The following is a 19,272-nucleotide window of genomic DNA, read 5'->3' as shown; positions in this document are numbered from 1 at the left end:
GCACTCAAACAAGCAACACTGGCATTCAAATCAGCTCTCTCCTCTGCTAAACAGGCCTACTTCACAACCCTCGTATCTTCCCTATCCTACAACCCCAAACAGTTGTTCAACACTTTTAACTCCCTCCTCTGCCCACCACTGCCCCCTCCGAGTTCCTTAATCGTTGCCGAGGACTTTGCCATGCACTTCAAAAATAAGATAGACCAAACAAGGCAAGTCTTTGCTGTCAAACCACCACAACCCCTTTGTATACACTAATGCCCTAACCCCATAACTTCCCTCTCCAAAAATCACTGAAGGGGAGCTTGCTCATCTTCTCTCCAAATCACACCTCACCACTTGTGCACTTGACCACATCCCACCTTTTCCCCAACCTCCCCACTACACTAATCCCATCCCTAACCCATCTCTTCAACCTATCACTAATGTCTGGTACCTTCCCCTCTGCTTTCAAACATGCCCCAATCACACCTGTTCTCAAAAATCCATCCCTTGACCCAAGCGCTGCTTCCAAACTCCTTGAGCAGCACGTCCACGCTGAACTTTCTTCTCACTTTGCATATAACTCTCTCTTCGACAACCTTCAATGTGGCTTCCGTCCCCACCATTCCACCATTTGCCCTGACCAAAATTACTAACGACTTACTTACAGCCAAAGCTAACAGATAATTCTCTATACTCCTCCTTCTAGACCTGTCCTCTGACTTTGACACAGTTGACCACTTCCTCCTACTCAGAGGCGTAGCTAGGGTTTCAACTTAGGGGGGCGAAACATCTGAGTGGGCCCCTAACCAGCTAACCCTGATTACAGCTACGGTTGCGCACTCTAGTTGTGAATATAGGGGAACCTCAGAATATGACCGCTCTGTTATTGAAAATAAATCTATATACAAAAACGAACATTGACTTTACCGCCATATTGTGACCATATGCAACTTTGATGGTCACAATACTCTGAGTGCCCCTATAACAATAATGCTTAAGTGCCCACTTTACATTTAATAATGTCCCCTAAGTTCCCCCATGTACTGCTCCATTATACACAATATGGTGAGCTTAAAGCTTCCCTATACACAGTCTAAGGCCCCCACAGCTCCCCTATACACAGTATGATGATTCTAGAACTCCCCTATACACCGTATGATGTTCCCACTGCTCCCCTATTTACACAGTATGATGTTCCCACTGCTCCCCTATAGATAATATGAGCCCAATGCTCCCCTATACACAGTATAATGCTGACAGAACTCCACTATAGAAAGTATAATGCCCCCCAAAGCTCCCCTTTATACAGTGTAATGGGTCAACAGCTCCCATATGCACAATATGCCTTCACAGTTTCCTATACACAGTATGATGGGCCGGCAGCTCCCGTCAAACAGTATGATGTCCCCCACAGTTCCCCTGTACACAGTATGATGGGCCCACAGCTTCCTTATACACAGTATGATGGGCCCACAGCTCCTTTATACACAGTATGATGGGCCCACAGCTTCCTTACACACAGTATGATGGGCCCGCAGCTCCCTTATACACAGTATGATGGGCCCACAGCTCCCTTATACACAGTATGATGGGCCCGCAGCTCCCTTATACACAGTATGATGGACCCGCAGCTCCCTTATACACAGTATGATGGGCCCGCAGCTCCCTTATACACAGTATGATGGGCCCGCAGCTCCCTTATACACAGTATGATGGGCCCACAGCTCCCTTATACACAGTATGATGGACCCACAGCTCCCATATACACAGTATGATGTGTGCACAGCTTCCTTATACACAGTATGATGGGCCCGCAGCTCCCTTATACACAGTATGATGGGCCCACAGCTCCCTTATACACAGTATGATGGGCCCACAGCTCCCTTATACACAGTATGATGGGCCCACAGCTCCCTTATACACAGTATGATGGGCCCACAGCTCCCTTATACACAGTATGATGGGCTTGTAGCTCCCTTATACACAGTATGATGGACCCACAGCTCCCATATACACAGTATGATGTGTGCACAGCTTCCTTATACACAGTATGATGGGCCCACAGCTCCCTTATACACAGTATGATGGGCCCGCAGCTCCCTTATACACGGTATGATGGGCTTGTAGCTCCCTTATACACAGTATGATGGACCCACAGCTCCCATATACACAGTATGATGTGTGCACAGCTTCCTTATACACAGTATGATGGACTCACAGCTCCCGTATACACAGTATGATGGGCCCACAGCTCCCGTATACACAGTATGATGGGCCCGCAGCTCCCTTATACACAGTATGAGGGGGCCCGCAGCTCCCTTATACACAGTATGATGGGCCCACAGCTCCCTTATACACAGTATGATGGGCCCGCAGCTCCCTTATACACAGTATGATGGGCCCGCAGCTCCCTTATACACAGTATGATGGACCCGCAGCTCCCTTATACACAGTATGATGGGCCCACAGCTCCCTTATCACAGTATGATGGGCCCGCAGCTCCCTTATACACAGTATGATGGACCCGCAGCTCCCTTATACACAGTATGATGGGCCCACAGCTCCCTTATACACAGTATGATGGGCCCACAGCTCCCTTATACACAGTATGATGGACTCACAGCTTCCTTATACACAGTATGATGGACCCGCAGCTCCCTTATACACAGTATGATGGGCCCACAGCTCCCTTATACACAGTATGATGGGCCCGCAGCTTCCTTATACACAGTATGATGGACTCACAGCTTCCTTATACACAGTATGATGGGCCCGCAGCTCCCTTATACACAGTATGATGGTCCCGCAGCTCCCGTATACACAGTATGATGGGCCCGCAGCTCCCTTATACACAGTATGGTGGGCCCACAGCTCCCTTATACACAGTATGATGGGCCCGCAGCTCCCTTATACACAGTATGATGGACCCACAGCTCCCATATACACAGTATGATGTGTGCACAGCTTCCTTATACACAGTATGATGGGCCCACAGCTCCCTTATACACAGTATGATGGGCCCACAGCTCCCTTATACACAGTATGATGGGCCCACAGCTCCCTTATACACAGTATGATGGGCCCACAGCTCCCTTATACACAGTATGATGGGCTTGTAGCTCCCTTATACACAGTATGATGGACCCACAGCTCCCATATACACAGTATGATGTGTGCACAGCTTCCTTATACACAGTATGATGGGCCCGCAGCTTCCTTATACACAGTATGATGGGCCCGCAGCTTCCTTATACACAGTATGATGGGCCCACAGCTCCCTTATACACAGTATGATTGGCCCGCAGCTCCCTTATACACAGTATGATGGGCTTGTAGCTCCCTTATACACAGTATGATGGACCCACAGCTCCCATATACACAGTATGATGTGTGCACAGCTTCCTTATACACAGTATGATGGACTCACAGCTCCCGTATACACAGTATGATGGGCCCACAGCTCCCTTATCACAGTATGATGGGCCCGCAGCTCCCTTATACACAGTATGATGGACCCGCAGCTCCCTTATACACAGTATGATGGGCCCACAGCTCCCTTATACACAGTATGATGGGCCCGCAGCTCCCTTATACACAGTATGATTGGCCCGCAGCTCCCTTATACACAGTATGATTGGCCCGCAGCTCCCTTATACACAGTATGATGGGCCCACAGCTCCCTTATACACAGTATGATGGGCCCGCAGCTCCCTTATACACAGTATGATGGGCCCGCAGCTCCCTTATACACAGTATGATGGGCCCGCAGCTCCTTTATACACAGTATGATGGGCCCGCAGCTTCCTTATACACAGTATGATGGACTCACAGCTTCCTTATACACAGTATGATGGGCCCGCAGCTCCCTTATACACAGTATGATGGGCCCGCAGCTCCCGTATACACAGTATGATGGGCCCGCAGCTCCCTTATACACAGTATGGTGGGCCCACAGCTCCCTTATACACAGTATGATGGGCCCGCAGCTCCCTTATACACAGTATGATGGGCCCGCAGCTCCCTTATACACAGTATGATGGGCCCACAGCTCCTTTATACACAGTATGATGGGCCTGCAGCTCCCTTATACACAGTATGATGGGCCCACAGCTCCCTTATACACAGTATTATGGGCCCGCAGCTTCCTTATACACAGTATGATGGGCCCACAGCTCCTTTATACACAGTATGATGGGCCCGCAGCTCCCTTATACACAGTATGATGGACTCACAGCTCCCTTATACACAGTATGATGGGCCCGCAGCTTCCTTATACACAGTATGATGGGCCCGCAGCTGCCATATACACAGTATGATGGGCCTACATCTCCCTCATACATAGTATGATGGGACCGCAGCTCCCTTATACACAGTATGATGGACTCACAGCTCCCTTATACACAGTATGATGGACTCACAGCTGCCATATACACAGTATGATGGGCCCGCAGCTCCCTTATACACAGTATGATGGACTCACAGTTTCCTTATACACAGTATGATGGACTCACAGCTCCCTTATACACAGTATGATGGACTCACAGCTCCCGTATACACAGTATGATGGGCCCGCAGCTCCCTTATACACAGTATGATGGGCCCGCAGCTCCCTTATACACAGTATGATGGGCCCACAGCTCCCGTATACACAGTATGATGGGCCCGCAGCTCCCTTATACACAGTGTGATGGACTCACAGCTCCCTTATACACAGTATGATGGGCCCACAGCTCCCTTATACACAGTATGATGGACCCGCAGCTTCCTTATACACAGTATGATGGGCCCGCAGCTCCCTTATACACAGTATGATGGGCCTGCAGCTCCCTTATACACAGTATGATGGACCTGCAGCTCCCTTATACACAGTATGATGGGCCCACAGCTTCCTTATACACAGTATGATGGGCCCGCAGCTCCCTTATACACAGTACGATGGGCCTGCAGCTCCCTTATACACAGTATGATGGACCTGCAGCTCCCTTATACACAGTATGATGGACTCACAGCTTCCTTATACACAGTATGATGGATTCACAGCTCCCTGTCATGATTTGGATGTCCCGGTCATTTACTCATCCTCCGGCGTACTCACTATGTTGTGGCACTGCTGCAGTGCCGCTGCTCAAACTTGTGAGCGCAGCTTCTGACAGGCCAGAAGTGAGAAGCTAGGTCACAAGCGCTCAATGTAAGACTATGAGGCTATGTGCACTTGTTGCGGATTTGTGCGGATTTACCGCGGATTTTCTGTGTTTTTTGTGCAGATTTCACCTGCGTTTTACCACCTGCAGATTCCTATACAGGAGCAGATGTAAAATGCTGCGGAATCCGCAAATAGAATTGACATGCTGCGGAAAATAAAACGCAGCGTTTCCGCGTGGTATTTTCCGCACCATGTGCACAGCGGATTTGGTTTTCCATAGGTTTACATGGCACTGTACAACGCATGGAAAACTGCTGCGGATCCTCACCGTGTGCACATAGCCTGAGAGTGAGAAAGAGGCCAGAACGAGGCTCCCACAGACTCCCACAGACTCACACTGATTAGTGACCTCTGCGCCGCTCCATGAAACACTGGAGCCTCGGACAGGCCACAACCTGCAGGAGACGGAGCCGAGCGGAGACTAAAACAGATGAAAACGCCAGAAGGTGAGTATCATGAACACAAAGGAAAAAAGACTCGACCAATAATGGTATGCACACCCATAAAGTATGTGAAAATATCAAAACATTTTTAATTACACCTCAAAGAACATGACAAACATATAAAACCATTTAAAAAGGTCTGAATACAGAACCATGAATCACCCCCCCCTAAGCACAAATATCATGAAATAACAACACTGCATGGATAAAGTGCTATATATATATACCAAATGTATCCTGTCTAACCATGTAACGGTCCAATATGACATGCATGAATATATAAAGGCCGAAGCAAATGCAAACGTAAACCTGTAGTTGTGCACTGACAGATAATCTAGCAATAAAATTACTGCAATACAGTGTTTGGTATATAACAGTATAAAGTGTTATATCAGCATGCTGTTTAGCCAAGATGATGGCAGTACCGATAGGTATGTACATGCGGGCTACAGGCATGTGCTAGAAAGCCTCAAGTATGACATACATGAATATATGAAGGCCGAAACAAATGCATACATAAACCTGTAGTCGTATACTGACAGATAATCTAGCAATAAAATTACTGCAATACAGTGTGTGGTATTTAGCAATATAAAATGTTATATCAGCATGCTGACCAGGTTTTGCACCCCATCTCCATGTTGTTGTGCAGGGGTGCACCACTTATGTCAATTATCCTAAGAAGGTGAGTATCAGACAGGGGGCAGGGGACGGGGATATTCAGCACCGCTCCAGGAATGAGATAAAAACTAATGCTGGAGTGGTGCTGTAAATGTGCTGCAGCTCCTGGTTACTGTATGCGGCTCTTTATACTAATACTCATAAAAGACCCAGGTGGTCCGTATCAAAAGCCCCCGACCCCCATCTCCAGCCTCCCCAGACAGCAAATATTATGTGATGGATCACATATAATATCATACCATTATAATATTCAGCCCCCAGTGACCTGCCCCCCCTCCCCCACTTCAGGCACAACACCCCATCATCTCACATCCACCCCTCAGTGCCCTGTCCCACCTCACCCACCTTCTGCCCTCACAATACCCCCATGGTCTCACATTCACCCCCCAGTGTCCTGTCCCCCCTCACTCACTTTCCGCCCCCACAATACCCCAACGGTCTCAGTGACAAACCTGAAGTTAATAAACCTAATAAGTCCCATCCCCACTTAGGCTACTTTCACATTTGCGTTTGGAGCCGCTGCGGAGGGCTGTGGACTTCCTCCGTGAAGCCCCGCCCTCCGCCGCTAGCTCCGCCTACTTCTGCATGCGGCCGGCATGCGACCTGGGTACCTATATTTAACATTATGTACGCAGGTCGTGCCGCAGTATGCGGATGCTGCCGCATGCGTCGTTTTGACTATGCGGAAAAAAAAAAATTGCTACGAGCTGCGTCCTACGCTGGTCTCCGCATCGTCAAAACGACGCATGCGGCAGCATCCGCATACTGCGGCACGACCTGCGTACATAATGTTAAATATAGGTACCCAGGTCGCATGCCGGCCGCATGCAGAAGTAGGCGGAGCTAGCGGCGGAGGGCGGGGCTTCACGGAGGAAGTCCACAGCCCTCCGCAGCGGCTCCAAACGCAAATGTGAAAGTAGCCTTACTGATAGTTTGCAGGCAGGACCAGGAAGTGTGAGTGAAATGCAAGTTGTGGGCACTAGGACCCAGCGTGCCTGAGCCAATCCCAGCGTGCACAGAGTGAAGAAAACTGCAGCCGGGAAAAGCTTCAGGATCAGGTCAGACGGGCGAAACCATTCACTGCAGGGGGGAGACTGCAGCCGGCCACTGTGCGAGCAGCGTGCAGCTTGTCAGATGGGAGCAGACATTATACTGCTCTGCTCCTATGCTGTGTTCTGCCTCGTCACAAAAGTGGCCCTGCCCTGGCTCCCGGAGGGCCCCTTCATGTGACAGGGCCCGGGGCGATGGCCCCCTCTGACCCCCCCTGCCCCCCCAGTAGCTACACTACTGCTCCTACTACAGATCCTCTCTTTCTTTGGGGTCAAAGACCTTGCCCTATCCTGGATCTCCTCATACCTTACCAACTGCACATTTAGCGTTCCCTACTCCCATACCACCTCTTCATCTCGCCCCCTCTCTGTTGGTGTCCCCCAAGGCTCTGTCCTAGGACCCTTACTCTTCTCAATCTATACACTCGGCCTGGGACAACTCATAAGGTCCTATGGCTTCCAGTACCATCTATATGCTGATGACACTCAGATCTACCTCTCTGGCCCAGACGTCACCTCTCTGCTCTGCAGAATCCCAGAGTGTCTATCAGCCATATCCTCCTTCTTCTCCTCTCGCTTCTTCAAGCTCTATGTGGACAAATCTGAACTCATTATCTTTCCTCCATCTCGCACATCTTCCCTACCTGATCTATCAAAATAAATGAAATCACACTTTCCCGCCCCAAAAATCCGCTGCCTCGGAGTAACCCTTGACTCTGCCCTGTCCTTCAAACCGCACATCCAAGCTCTCACCACCTCCTGTCGCCTCCAGCTCAAAAATATTTCCAGAATCCGTCCTTTCCACAACCCTCACTCTACCAAAATGCTCGTGCATGCCCTAATCATCTCCCGCCTCGACTACTGCAACATACTCCTCTGTGGCCTACCTTCTAACACTCTCGCACCCCTCCAGTCCATCCTTAACTCTGCTGCCCGACTAATTAATCTCTCTCCTCGCTACACTCCTGCTTCCCCTCTTTGCAAATCTCTTCACTAACTCCCAATTTCTCAGCGTATCCAGTTTAAACTACTAACACTGATCTACAAAGCCATCCATAACCTTTCTCCTCCGTATATTTCCAAAATAATCTCTCAATATCTTCCCTCACGTAATCTCCGGTCCTCCCAAGACCTCCTCCTTTCCTCCACGCTTATTCGCTCCTCACCCAATCGCATCCAAGACTTCTCCCGAATATCACCCATCCTCTGGAATTCAGTGCCCCAACACATCCGGTTATCCACTACTTTTGGATCCTTCAAAAGAAACCTGAAAACCCCCCTCTTCAAGGAAGCTTACAGCCTGTAATGACCACACGACCACCTCAACACCATCGGAGCTACTGCAACAGATACACGCTGACAAACACATACGTACACAGATACACACTGACATACACTCACATACATACACAGATACACACTGACATACACTCACATACATACACAGATACACACTGACATACACTCACATACATACACAGATACACACTGACATACACTCACATACATACACAGATACACTCTGACATACACTCACATACACAGATACACTCTGACATACACTCACAGACATACACAGATACACACTGACATACACTCACAGACATACACAGATACACACTGACATACACTCACAGATACACACTGACACACTGACATACATACACAGATACACACTGACATACACTGACATACACTCACATACATACACAGATACACACTGACATACACTCACAGACATACACAGATACACACTGACACACTGACATACATACACAGATACACACTGACATACATACACAGACACTGACATACACTCACATACATACACAGATACACACTGACATACACTCACATACATACAGATACACACTGACATACACTCACAGACATACACAGATACACACTGACATACACTCACATACATACACAGATACACACTGACATACACTCACATACATACACAGATACACACTGACATACACTCACAGACATACACAGATACACACTGACATACACTCACAGACATACACAGATACACACTGACACACTGACATACATACACAGATACACACTGACATACACTGACATACATACACAGACACTGACATACACTCACATACATACACAGATACACACTGACATACACTCACATACATACAGATACACACTGACATACACTCACAGACATACACAGATACACACTGACATACACTCACAGACATACACAGATACACACTGACATACACTGACATACATACACAGTTACACACTGACATACACTCACATACATACACAGATACACACTGACATACACTCACATACATACACAGATACACACTGACATACACTCACATACATACACAGATACACGCTGACATACACTCACAGACATACACAGATACACACTGACATACACTCACATACATACACAGATACACACTGACATACACTCACAGACATACACAGATACACACTGACATACACTAACATACATACACAGATACACACTGACATACACTCACATACACAGATACACACTGATACACTCACATACATACACAAATACACACTGATATACACTCACATACACAGTTACACACTGACATACATACACAGGTACACACTGACATGAACTGACATACATACACAGATACTGACATACACTCACATACATCCACAGATACACACTGACATACACTCACATACATCCACAGATACAGTGACATACACTCACATACATACACAGATACACACTGACATACACTAACATACATACACAGATACACACTGACATACACTCACATACAGTACATACACAGATACACACTGACAAACACTCACATACATACCGATACACACTGACATACACTCACATACATACAGAGATACACTCTGACATACACTCACATACATACACAGATACACTCTGACATACACTCACATACATACACAGATACACACTGACATACACTCACATACATACACAGATACACACTGACATACACTCACATACATACACAGATACACACTGACATACACTCACATACATACACAGATACACACTGACATACACTCACATACATACACAGATACACACTGTCATACACTCGCATACATACACAGATACACACTGACATACACTCACAGATACACACTGACATACACTCACAGACATACACACTGACATACACTCACAGACATACACACATACACACTGACATACACTCACATACATACACAGATACACACTGACATACACTCACATACATACAGATATACACACTGGCATACACTCACATACATACACAGATACACACTGACATACACTCACATACATAGACAGATACACATTGACATACACTCACATACATACACAGATACACACTGACACTCACATACATACACAGATACACACTGACATACACTCACATACATACACAGATACACACTGACATACACTCACATACATACACAGATACACACTGACATACACTCACATACATACACAGATACACACTGACATACACTCACAGATACACACTGACATACACTCACAGACATACACACTGACATACACTCACAGACATACACACATACACACTGACATACACTCACATACATACACAGATACACACTGACATACACTCACATACATACAGATATACACACTGACATACACTCACATACATACACAGATACACACTGACATACACTCACATACATACACAGATACACATTGACATACACTCACATACATACACAGATACACACTGACACTCACATACACAGATACACGCTGACATACACTCACATACATACACAGATATACACTGACATACACTCACATACATACACAGATACACACTGACATACACAGATACACTCTGACATACACTCACATACATACACAGATACACACTGACATACACTCACAAACATACACAGATACACACTGACACTCACATACGTACAGATACACACTGACATACACTCACATACATACACAGATATACACTGACATACACTCACATACATACAGATACACACTGACATACACTCACATACATACACAGATACACACTGACATACACTCACAGACATACACAGATACACACTGACACTCACATACGTACAGATACACACTGACATACACTCACATACATACACAGATATACACTGACATACACTCACATACATACACTACACACTGACATACACTCACAGACATACAGAGATACACTCTGACATACACTCACATACATACACAGATACACACTGGCATACACTCACAGACATACACAGATACACACTGACATACACTCACATACATACACAGATACACACTGACATACACTCACAGACATACACAGATACACTCTGACATACACTCACATACGTACAGATACACACTGACATACACTCACAGACATACAGATACACTCTGACATACACTCACATACATACACAGATACACACTGACATACACTCACATACATACACAGATACACACTGACATACACTCACATACATACACAGATACACACTGACATACACTCACATACATACACAGATACACACTGACATACACTCACATACATACACAGATACACACTGACATACACTCACAGACATACACAGATACACTCTGACATACACTCACATACATACACAGATACACACTGACATACACTCACAGACATACACAGATACACTCTGACATACACTCACATACGTACAGATACACACTGACATACACTCACAGACATACAGATACACTCTGACATACACTCACATACATACAGATACACACTGACATACACTCACATACATACACAGATATACACTGACATACACTCACATACATACACAGATACACACTGACATACACTCACAGACATGCACAGATACACATTGACATACACTCACATACATACACAGATACACACTGACATACACTCACATACATACAGATACACGCTGACATACACTCACATACATACACAGATACACACTGACATACACTCACATACATACAGATACACGCTGACATACACTAATATACATATACAGATACACACTGACATACACTCACATACCTATACAGTTACACACTGACATACACTCACATACATACACAGATACACACTGACATACACTCACATACATTCAGATACACACTGACATACACTCACATACATACAGATACACGCTGACATACACTAATATACTGTACATATACAGATACACACGGACACACACACATACATATACAGTTACACATTGACATACACTCACATACATACAGATACATACATACAGATACACGCTGACATACACTAATAAACTGTACATATACAGATACACGCTGACATACACTCACATACATACACAGATACACACTGACATACACTCACATACATACAGATACACGCTGACATACACTAATATACATATACAGATACACACTGACATACACTCACATACCTATACAGTTACACACTGACATACACTCACATACATGCTCAGATACATACATACACACACTATGGCGGGTAGTATCTTCTGTTGAGACTTTTCCTATAATATTTCTGCCCTTCTCTGCAGACCACCGACTCGCCCACCTGCCTTCAGATGTTCCCTCTTTAATTACGATCCACTATTCAGCGATATTCGCTGCTGAATATGTATAGTAATGGATGTGTCCCAGACTTGTCGCAGTATTACACCTTTTCTTGACACCATATGTGAGAGGTTTGGTGGTGGTGGTCTCAGAAGCTGTACCTGGGCCCCTTATCTCCACAGCTCCTCTAGAAGCAGAGGACATCACAAACATGCCCTGTTGTGTGTTGATACAAGGTGTCTGGTTCCAGGCTCGGAGGGCAGGGCGGCAGGTGTGGCCTCCCTCACTGTATATACACAGGTGTGTGAGGATGAGGCTCAGACCAGACACCATGGCTCAGGAGAAGGACCAGGAGCACAGTGACCGGGAGGAGAAGCTGGTGACACTGGAGCTTCCCGAGACCAAGGGACGGAGAGCGGACAGTAAAGCGGAGAGCGAGATGACGGAGAGCGAGGCCTACTCCTACATGCCGAAGGAGAAGGGGAACCAGAGCGCCCTCATCATCATCGGCAGGAGGGTCCGCACGTGTATGAGACGTGAGTCACAGCTATCAATGGGGGTCTGTCACTGTAATGTCCGAATGGAGGTCCGTCATTGTAATATTCACATGGGGGTCCGTCATTGTAATGTCCACATGGGGGGTTCGTCACTACAATATCCACATAGGGGGGTCCATCATTGTAATATCCACATGGGGGTCCGCCACTGTAATGTCCACATGGGGGGTCCATCATTGTACTATCCACATGGGGGGTCCATCATTGTAATATCCACAAGGGGGTCCGTCATTGTAATGTCCACATGGGGGTCCGTCATTGTAATGACCACATGGGGGTCCGTCATTGTAATATCTACATAGGGGTCCGTCATTGTAATGTCCACATGGGGGGTCCGTCATTGTAAAGTCCACATGCGGGTCCGTCATTGTAATATCCACATGAGGGTCCGTCATTGTACTATCCACATGGGGGGTCCATCATTGTAATATCCACAAGGGGGGTCCGTCATTGTAATGTCCACAAGGGGGGTCCGTCATTGTAATGTCCACATGGGGGGTCCGTCATTGTAATGTCCACATGGGGGCCCGTCATTGTAATGTCCACATGGGGGTCCATCATTGTAATGACCACATGGGGGTCCATCATTGTAATATCCACAAGGGGGGTCCGTCATTGTAATGTCCACATGGGGGCCCGTCATTGTAATGTCCACATGGGGGTCCATCATTGTAATGACCACATGGGGGTCCGTCATTGTAATGTCCACATGGGGGTCCGTCATTGTAAAGTCCACATGGGGGTCCGTCATTGTAATATCCACATGAGGGTCCATCATTGTAAAGTCCACATGGGGGTCCATCATTGTAATATCCACATGGGGGTCCATAATTGTAATGTCCACATGGGGGTCTGTCACTGTAACGTCCACAAGGTGGTCTGTCATTGTAATGTCCACATGGGGGTCCGTCATTATAATATCCACATGGGGGTCCGTCACTGTAATGTCCACATGGGGGTCCGTCATTGTAATGTCCACATGGGGGTCCGTCATTGTAATGTCCACATGGGGGTCCGTCATTGTAATATCCACATGGGGTCCGTCATTGTAATGTCCACATGGGGGTCCGTCATTGTAATGTCCACATGGGGGTCCGTCACTGTAATGTCCACATGGGGGTCCGTCATTGTAATGTCCACGTGGGGGTCCATCATTGTAATATCTACGTGGGGGTCCGTCATTGTAATATCCACGTGGGGGTCCGTCAGTACAATATCTAATGGGGTCCGTTATTGTAAAATCCACACGGGGGTCCATCATTGTAATGTCCACATGGGGGTCCGTCATTGTAATATCCACGTGGGGGTGCGTCATTGTAATGTCCCCATGGGGGTCCGTCATTGTAATGTCCACATGGGGATCCCTCATTGTAATATCCAAATGGGGGGTCCGTCACTGTAATGTCCACATAGGGGTCCGTCATTGTAATGTCCACATGGGGTTCGTCATTGTAATGTCCACATGGGGGTCCGTCATTGTAATGTCCACATGGGGGTCCGTCATTGTAATGTCCACATGGGGTCCGTCACTGTAATGTCCACATGGGGGTCCGTCATTGTAATGTCCACATGGGGGTCCGTCATTGTAATATCCACATGTGGTCCGTAATTGTAATGTCCACATGGGGGTCCGTAATTGTAATATCCACATGGGGGTCCATCATTGTAATATCCACATGGGGGTCCATCATTGTAATGTCCACATGGGGGTCCGTCATTGTAATATCCACATGGGGACCGTCATTGTAATGTCCACGTGGGGGTCCATCATTGTAATATCTACGTGGGGGTCCGTCATTGTAATGTCCACATGGGGGTCCGTCATTGTAATATCCACATGGGGACCGTCATTGTAATGTCCACGTGGGGGTCCATCATTGTAATATCTACGTGGGGGTTCGTCATTGTAATGTCCACATGGGGGTCCATCATTGTAATATCCAAATGGGGGGTCCGTCACTGTAATGTCCACATAGGGGTCCGTCATTGTAATGTCCACATGGGGTTCGTCATTGTAATGTCCACATGGGGGTCCGTCATTGTAATGTCCACATGGGGGTCCGTCATTGTAATTTCCACATGGCGGTCCGTTATTGTAATGTCCACATGGGGGTCCATCATTGTAATGTCTACATGGTGGTCCGTCATTGTAATGTCCACATGAGGGTCCGTCATTGTAATATCCACATGGGGTCCGTAATTGTAATGTCCACATGGGGGTCCGTCATTGTAATATCCACATGGGGGTCCATCATTGTAATGTCCACATGGGGGTCCGTCATTGTAATATCCACATGGGGACCGTCATTGTAATGTCCACATGGGGGTCCATCATTATGATATCAGTACAATACACAGAACTCACAGTTATAAGTATCTGCGATCACACAGCAATGTATCATATCGCCAATCACAGCCGAGGTGACAACTCCGCAGATCCACTGCTCTCACAGTAAAGAACCAGCTCCACAGGGGACGACTCCACAGATCCACTGCTCTTACAGTAAAGAACCAGCTCCACCTGTGACGACTCCACATATCCACTGCTCTTACAGTAAAGAACCAGCTCTACAGGTGACAACTCCACAGATCCACTGCTCTTACAGGAAAGAACCAGCTCCACAGGTGACGACTCCACAGATCCAGTTCTCTTACAGTAAAGAACCAGCTCTACAGGTGACAACTCCACAGATCCACTGCTCTTACAGGGAAGAACCAGCTCCACAGGTGATGATTCGACAGATCCAGTTCTCTTATAGTAAAGAACCAGCTCCACAGGTGACAACTCCACAGATCCACTGCTCTTACAGTAAAGAACCAGCTCCACAGGTGACGATTCGACAGATCCAGTTCTCTTATAGTAAAGAACCAGCTCCACAGGTGACAACTCCACAGATCCACTGCTCTTACAGTAAAGAACCAGCTCCACAGGTGACGACTCCACAGATCCAGTTCTCTTACAGTAAAGAACCAGCTCTACAGGTGACAACTCCACAGATCCACTGCTCTTACAGGGAAGAACCAGCTCCACAGGTGATGATTCGACAGATCCAGTTCTCTTATAGTAAAGAACCAGCTCCACAGGTGACAACTCCACAGATCCACTGCTCTTACAGTAAAGAACGAGCTCCACAGGTGACGACTCCACAGATCCAGTTCTCTTACAGTAAAGAACCAGCTCCACAGGTGACGACTCACAATAAACAATCAGCTCCTGAGATTACTATTTCAGAGTTACTGCACTTACTATAAAAAGTTCTTCACAGTTCCTGCAGTGATTGCTGCAAAGAACATCTCAAGAGACAAGAACAAACCCTCCTGCAGGAGAAAGAATGGGTTCCAGTTGTGGCCAAGCATCTTTACTGTAAGAGCAGAGGATCTGGTAAGTGATGATCTCTAAGAGCTGTAGGAGCAGTAAAGCTGGGGAGAAGTCACCTCATGGGCTTGTTCTTTACTGTCCGAGCTGTGACTCTGTCACCTTAGGAATTGATTCTTTTTTCAAATAGCCTTGAATCAGTGGAATAGTTCCCTCAAGCTGCTTTTTAACTATAAGAGCTGTGATTATGCTGAGTAATTACCTTGAGAGTTGGTTCTTTACTTTAAAAGCTGTAAATCGGTGCACAAGTCAGCTGTATTTTTTTTTGTAAGAGCTGTAGAGTAGCCTCCTCTGGAGCTGATTTTGCATTGTGGTCTGCGGTGAATTTATGGGGTAGGAGATGGCTTTATTATGACTATTTCCAGCCCCAGATCCTGGTAAAGCTCCCGTGAAGTCACAGTCAGGGCCAAAGACCAGAAACATAAATGTTAGGCCAAGGATACGGTGAGATAAAATGGGAGATTTGAAGAAATCTAGGACTCTCTAGGTTCACTCTGGACCTCAAGTAACCACTGGAAACAACGTACCTCATCTACAGGCCAGAAAAGTCAGAAGAGTCCTACATGAAGGAATATGACCTTCTGAAGGAGAAAGGAAACTCGAGAAGGTCCGCATGGTTCTCTGCACATCGACTTGGAAGCAGAAGAGAAAGCAGGTATCCAAAGTCTGGAGAAGACAATGGGAAGTTCTCTAAGATGCTGTAACAGATGAAGTCCTTCCCAAGCAGAACTGACACTCCAGATACTGCCTGCCATTCCCTCTCTGTCCTCCTCACATACACTTACTGCCCTCTTGCCATCTTCCTTCTGTTTTCATTATATCCTCCTGCCTTCCTCATACTGCCATCCTCCTGTCTTCCTTCCATGCTCCTGTCTTCCTTCCATCCTCCTGTCTTATTTCCATCATATCTCGATGCCGTCCTTCTGTCTTCCTGCCATCCTCCAGCTGTTCTTCCATCCTTCTGTCGTTCTTCTATCCTCCTGTCATTCTTTCGTCCTCCAGCCATTCTTCCATCCTCCAACCATTCTTTCATCCTCCTGCCGTTCTTCTATCCTCCTGTCGTTCTTCTGTCCTCCAGCCGTTCTTCCATCCTCCAGCCGTTCTTCTATCGTCTGCCGTTCTTCTATCCTCCTGTCTTCCTTCTATCCTCTGCCATTCTTCTCTCCTCCTGCTGTTCTTTCATCCACCAGCCGTTCTTCCATCCTCCTGCCGTTCTTCCATCCTCCTGCCACTCTTCCATCTTCCTGCTGTTCTTCCATCCTCCTGCCGTTATTCCATCCTCCTGCCGTTCTTCCATCCTCCAGCCGTTCTTCCATCCTCCAGTCGTTCTTCCATCCTCCTGCTGTTCTTCCATCCTCCTGCTGTTCTTCCATCCTCCTGCTGTTCTTCTATCCTCCTGTCTTCCTTCTATCCCACTGCTGTTCTTCCATCCTCTAGCCGGTCTTCCATCCTCTAGCCGTTCTTCCATCCTCCTGCTGTTTTTCCATCCTCCTGCCTTTCTTCTATCCTCCTGCCTTGCTGCCATCCTCCTGTCTTGCTGCCATCCTCCTGTCTTCCTTCTATCCTCCTGCTGTTCTTCCATCCTCTTGCCATTATTCTATCCTCCTGTCTTGCTGCCATCCTCCTGTTTTCTTTTTATCCTCCTGCTGTTCTTCCATCCTCCAGCCGTTCTTCCTTCCTTCTATCTTTCTGTCTTCCTTCTATCCTGCGGTTCTTCCATCTTCCTGCCATCCTCCTGTCTTCCTTCTATCCTCCTGTCTTCTTTCTAGCCTCCTGTTGTTCTTCCATCCTCCTGCCTTCCTGCCATCCTCCTGTCTTCCTTCTATCTTCCTGTCTTCTTTCTATCCTCCAGTCGTTCTTCCATCCTCCGGCCGTTCTTCCTTCCTGATGCCGTCCTTCTATCCTCCTGCCGTTCTTCTGTCCTCAGGTAGAGAGTATTGTTCTGCACTCGAGGATAGTTGGAGGTGCTGATTTGCGAGATGGTGTACCAACAAAGAAAAAACAACACCGCCCTCTCAATGGTGAAAGTTGCAATATATTGTACAACACAGCCATTTCGTTTTACTTTTCTCATTATTTAGCAATGTTATGACACACTCCATTTGTATTCTTGCACAATAAGAATAAAAACATTGCAATTTTCACCATTGAGAATGTGGTGGATTCCTTTTTTCTTGTCATCCTCCTGCCTTTCTCCTTCTGTTTGTCTTTCTCGTGTTCTCCTGCCTTTCTCCTGTCTTTTTTTTCCTGCTGTTCTCATGCCTTCATCCTGCCATTTTCCTGCCATTCTCCTGCCTTCCTTCTGCCTTCGTCCTGCTGTCCTTCTGCCTTCGTCCTGATGTCCTTCTGTCTTTG

At 46.8% G+C, this 19,272-nt stretch overlaps 1 protein-coding gene across 5 annotated transcripts in view; it reads left to right on the top strand.

Moving 5' to 3' along the window:
- The first annotated feature begins 13,299 nt into the window (after positions 1-13,299).
- Positions 13,300-19,272, top strand: part of LOC143774174 (chloride channel protein ClC-Kb-like) — a 33,642-nt gene continuing 27,669 nt past the window's right edge. For 4 of the 5 annotated variants that reach the window (XM_077261531.1, XM_077261529.1, XM_077261530.1 and 1 more), the window contains exon 1: positions 13,300-13,520. In XM_077261531.1, the coding sequence (XP_077117646.1) occupies positions 13,316-13,520 (205 nt within the window). In that variant the 5' untranslated portion in view covers positions 13,300-13,315. Of the gene's footprint in view, positions 13,521-17,455; positions 17,573-19,272 lie in introns of all 5 variants that reach the window. The other variant, XM_077261532.1, reaches the window with a different exon arrangement.

The sequence above is a fragment of the Ranitomeya variabilis genome, chromosome 5 (genome assembly GCF_051348905.1).
Source record: "Ranitomeya variabilis isolate aRanVar5 chromosome 5, aRanVar5.hap1, whole genome shotgun sequence".
NCBI classification, from domain to species: Eukaryota; Metazoa; Chordata; class Amphibia; order Anura; family Dendrobatidae; genus Ranitomeya; species Ranitomeya variabilis.
This window is presented reverse-complemented; position numbering and strand designations above follow the sequence as displayed.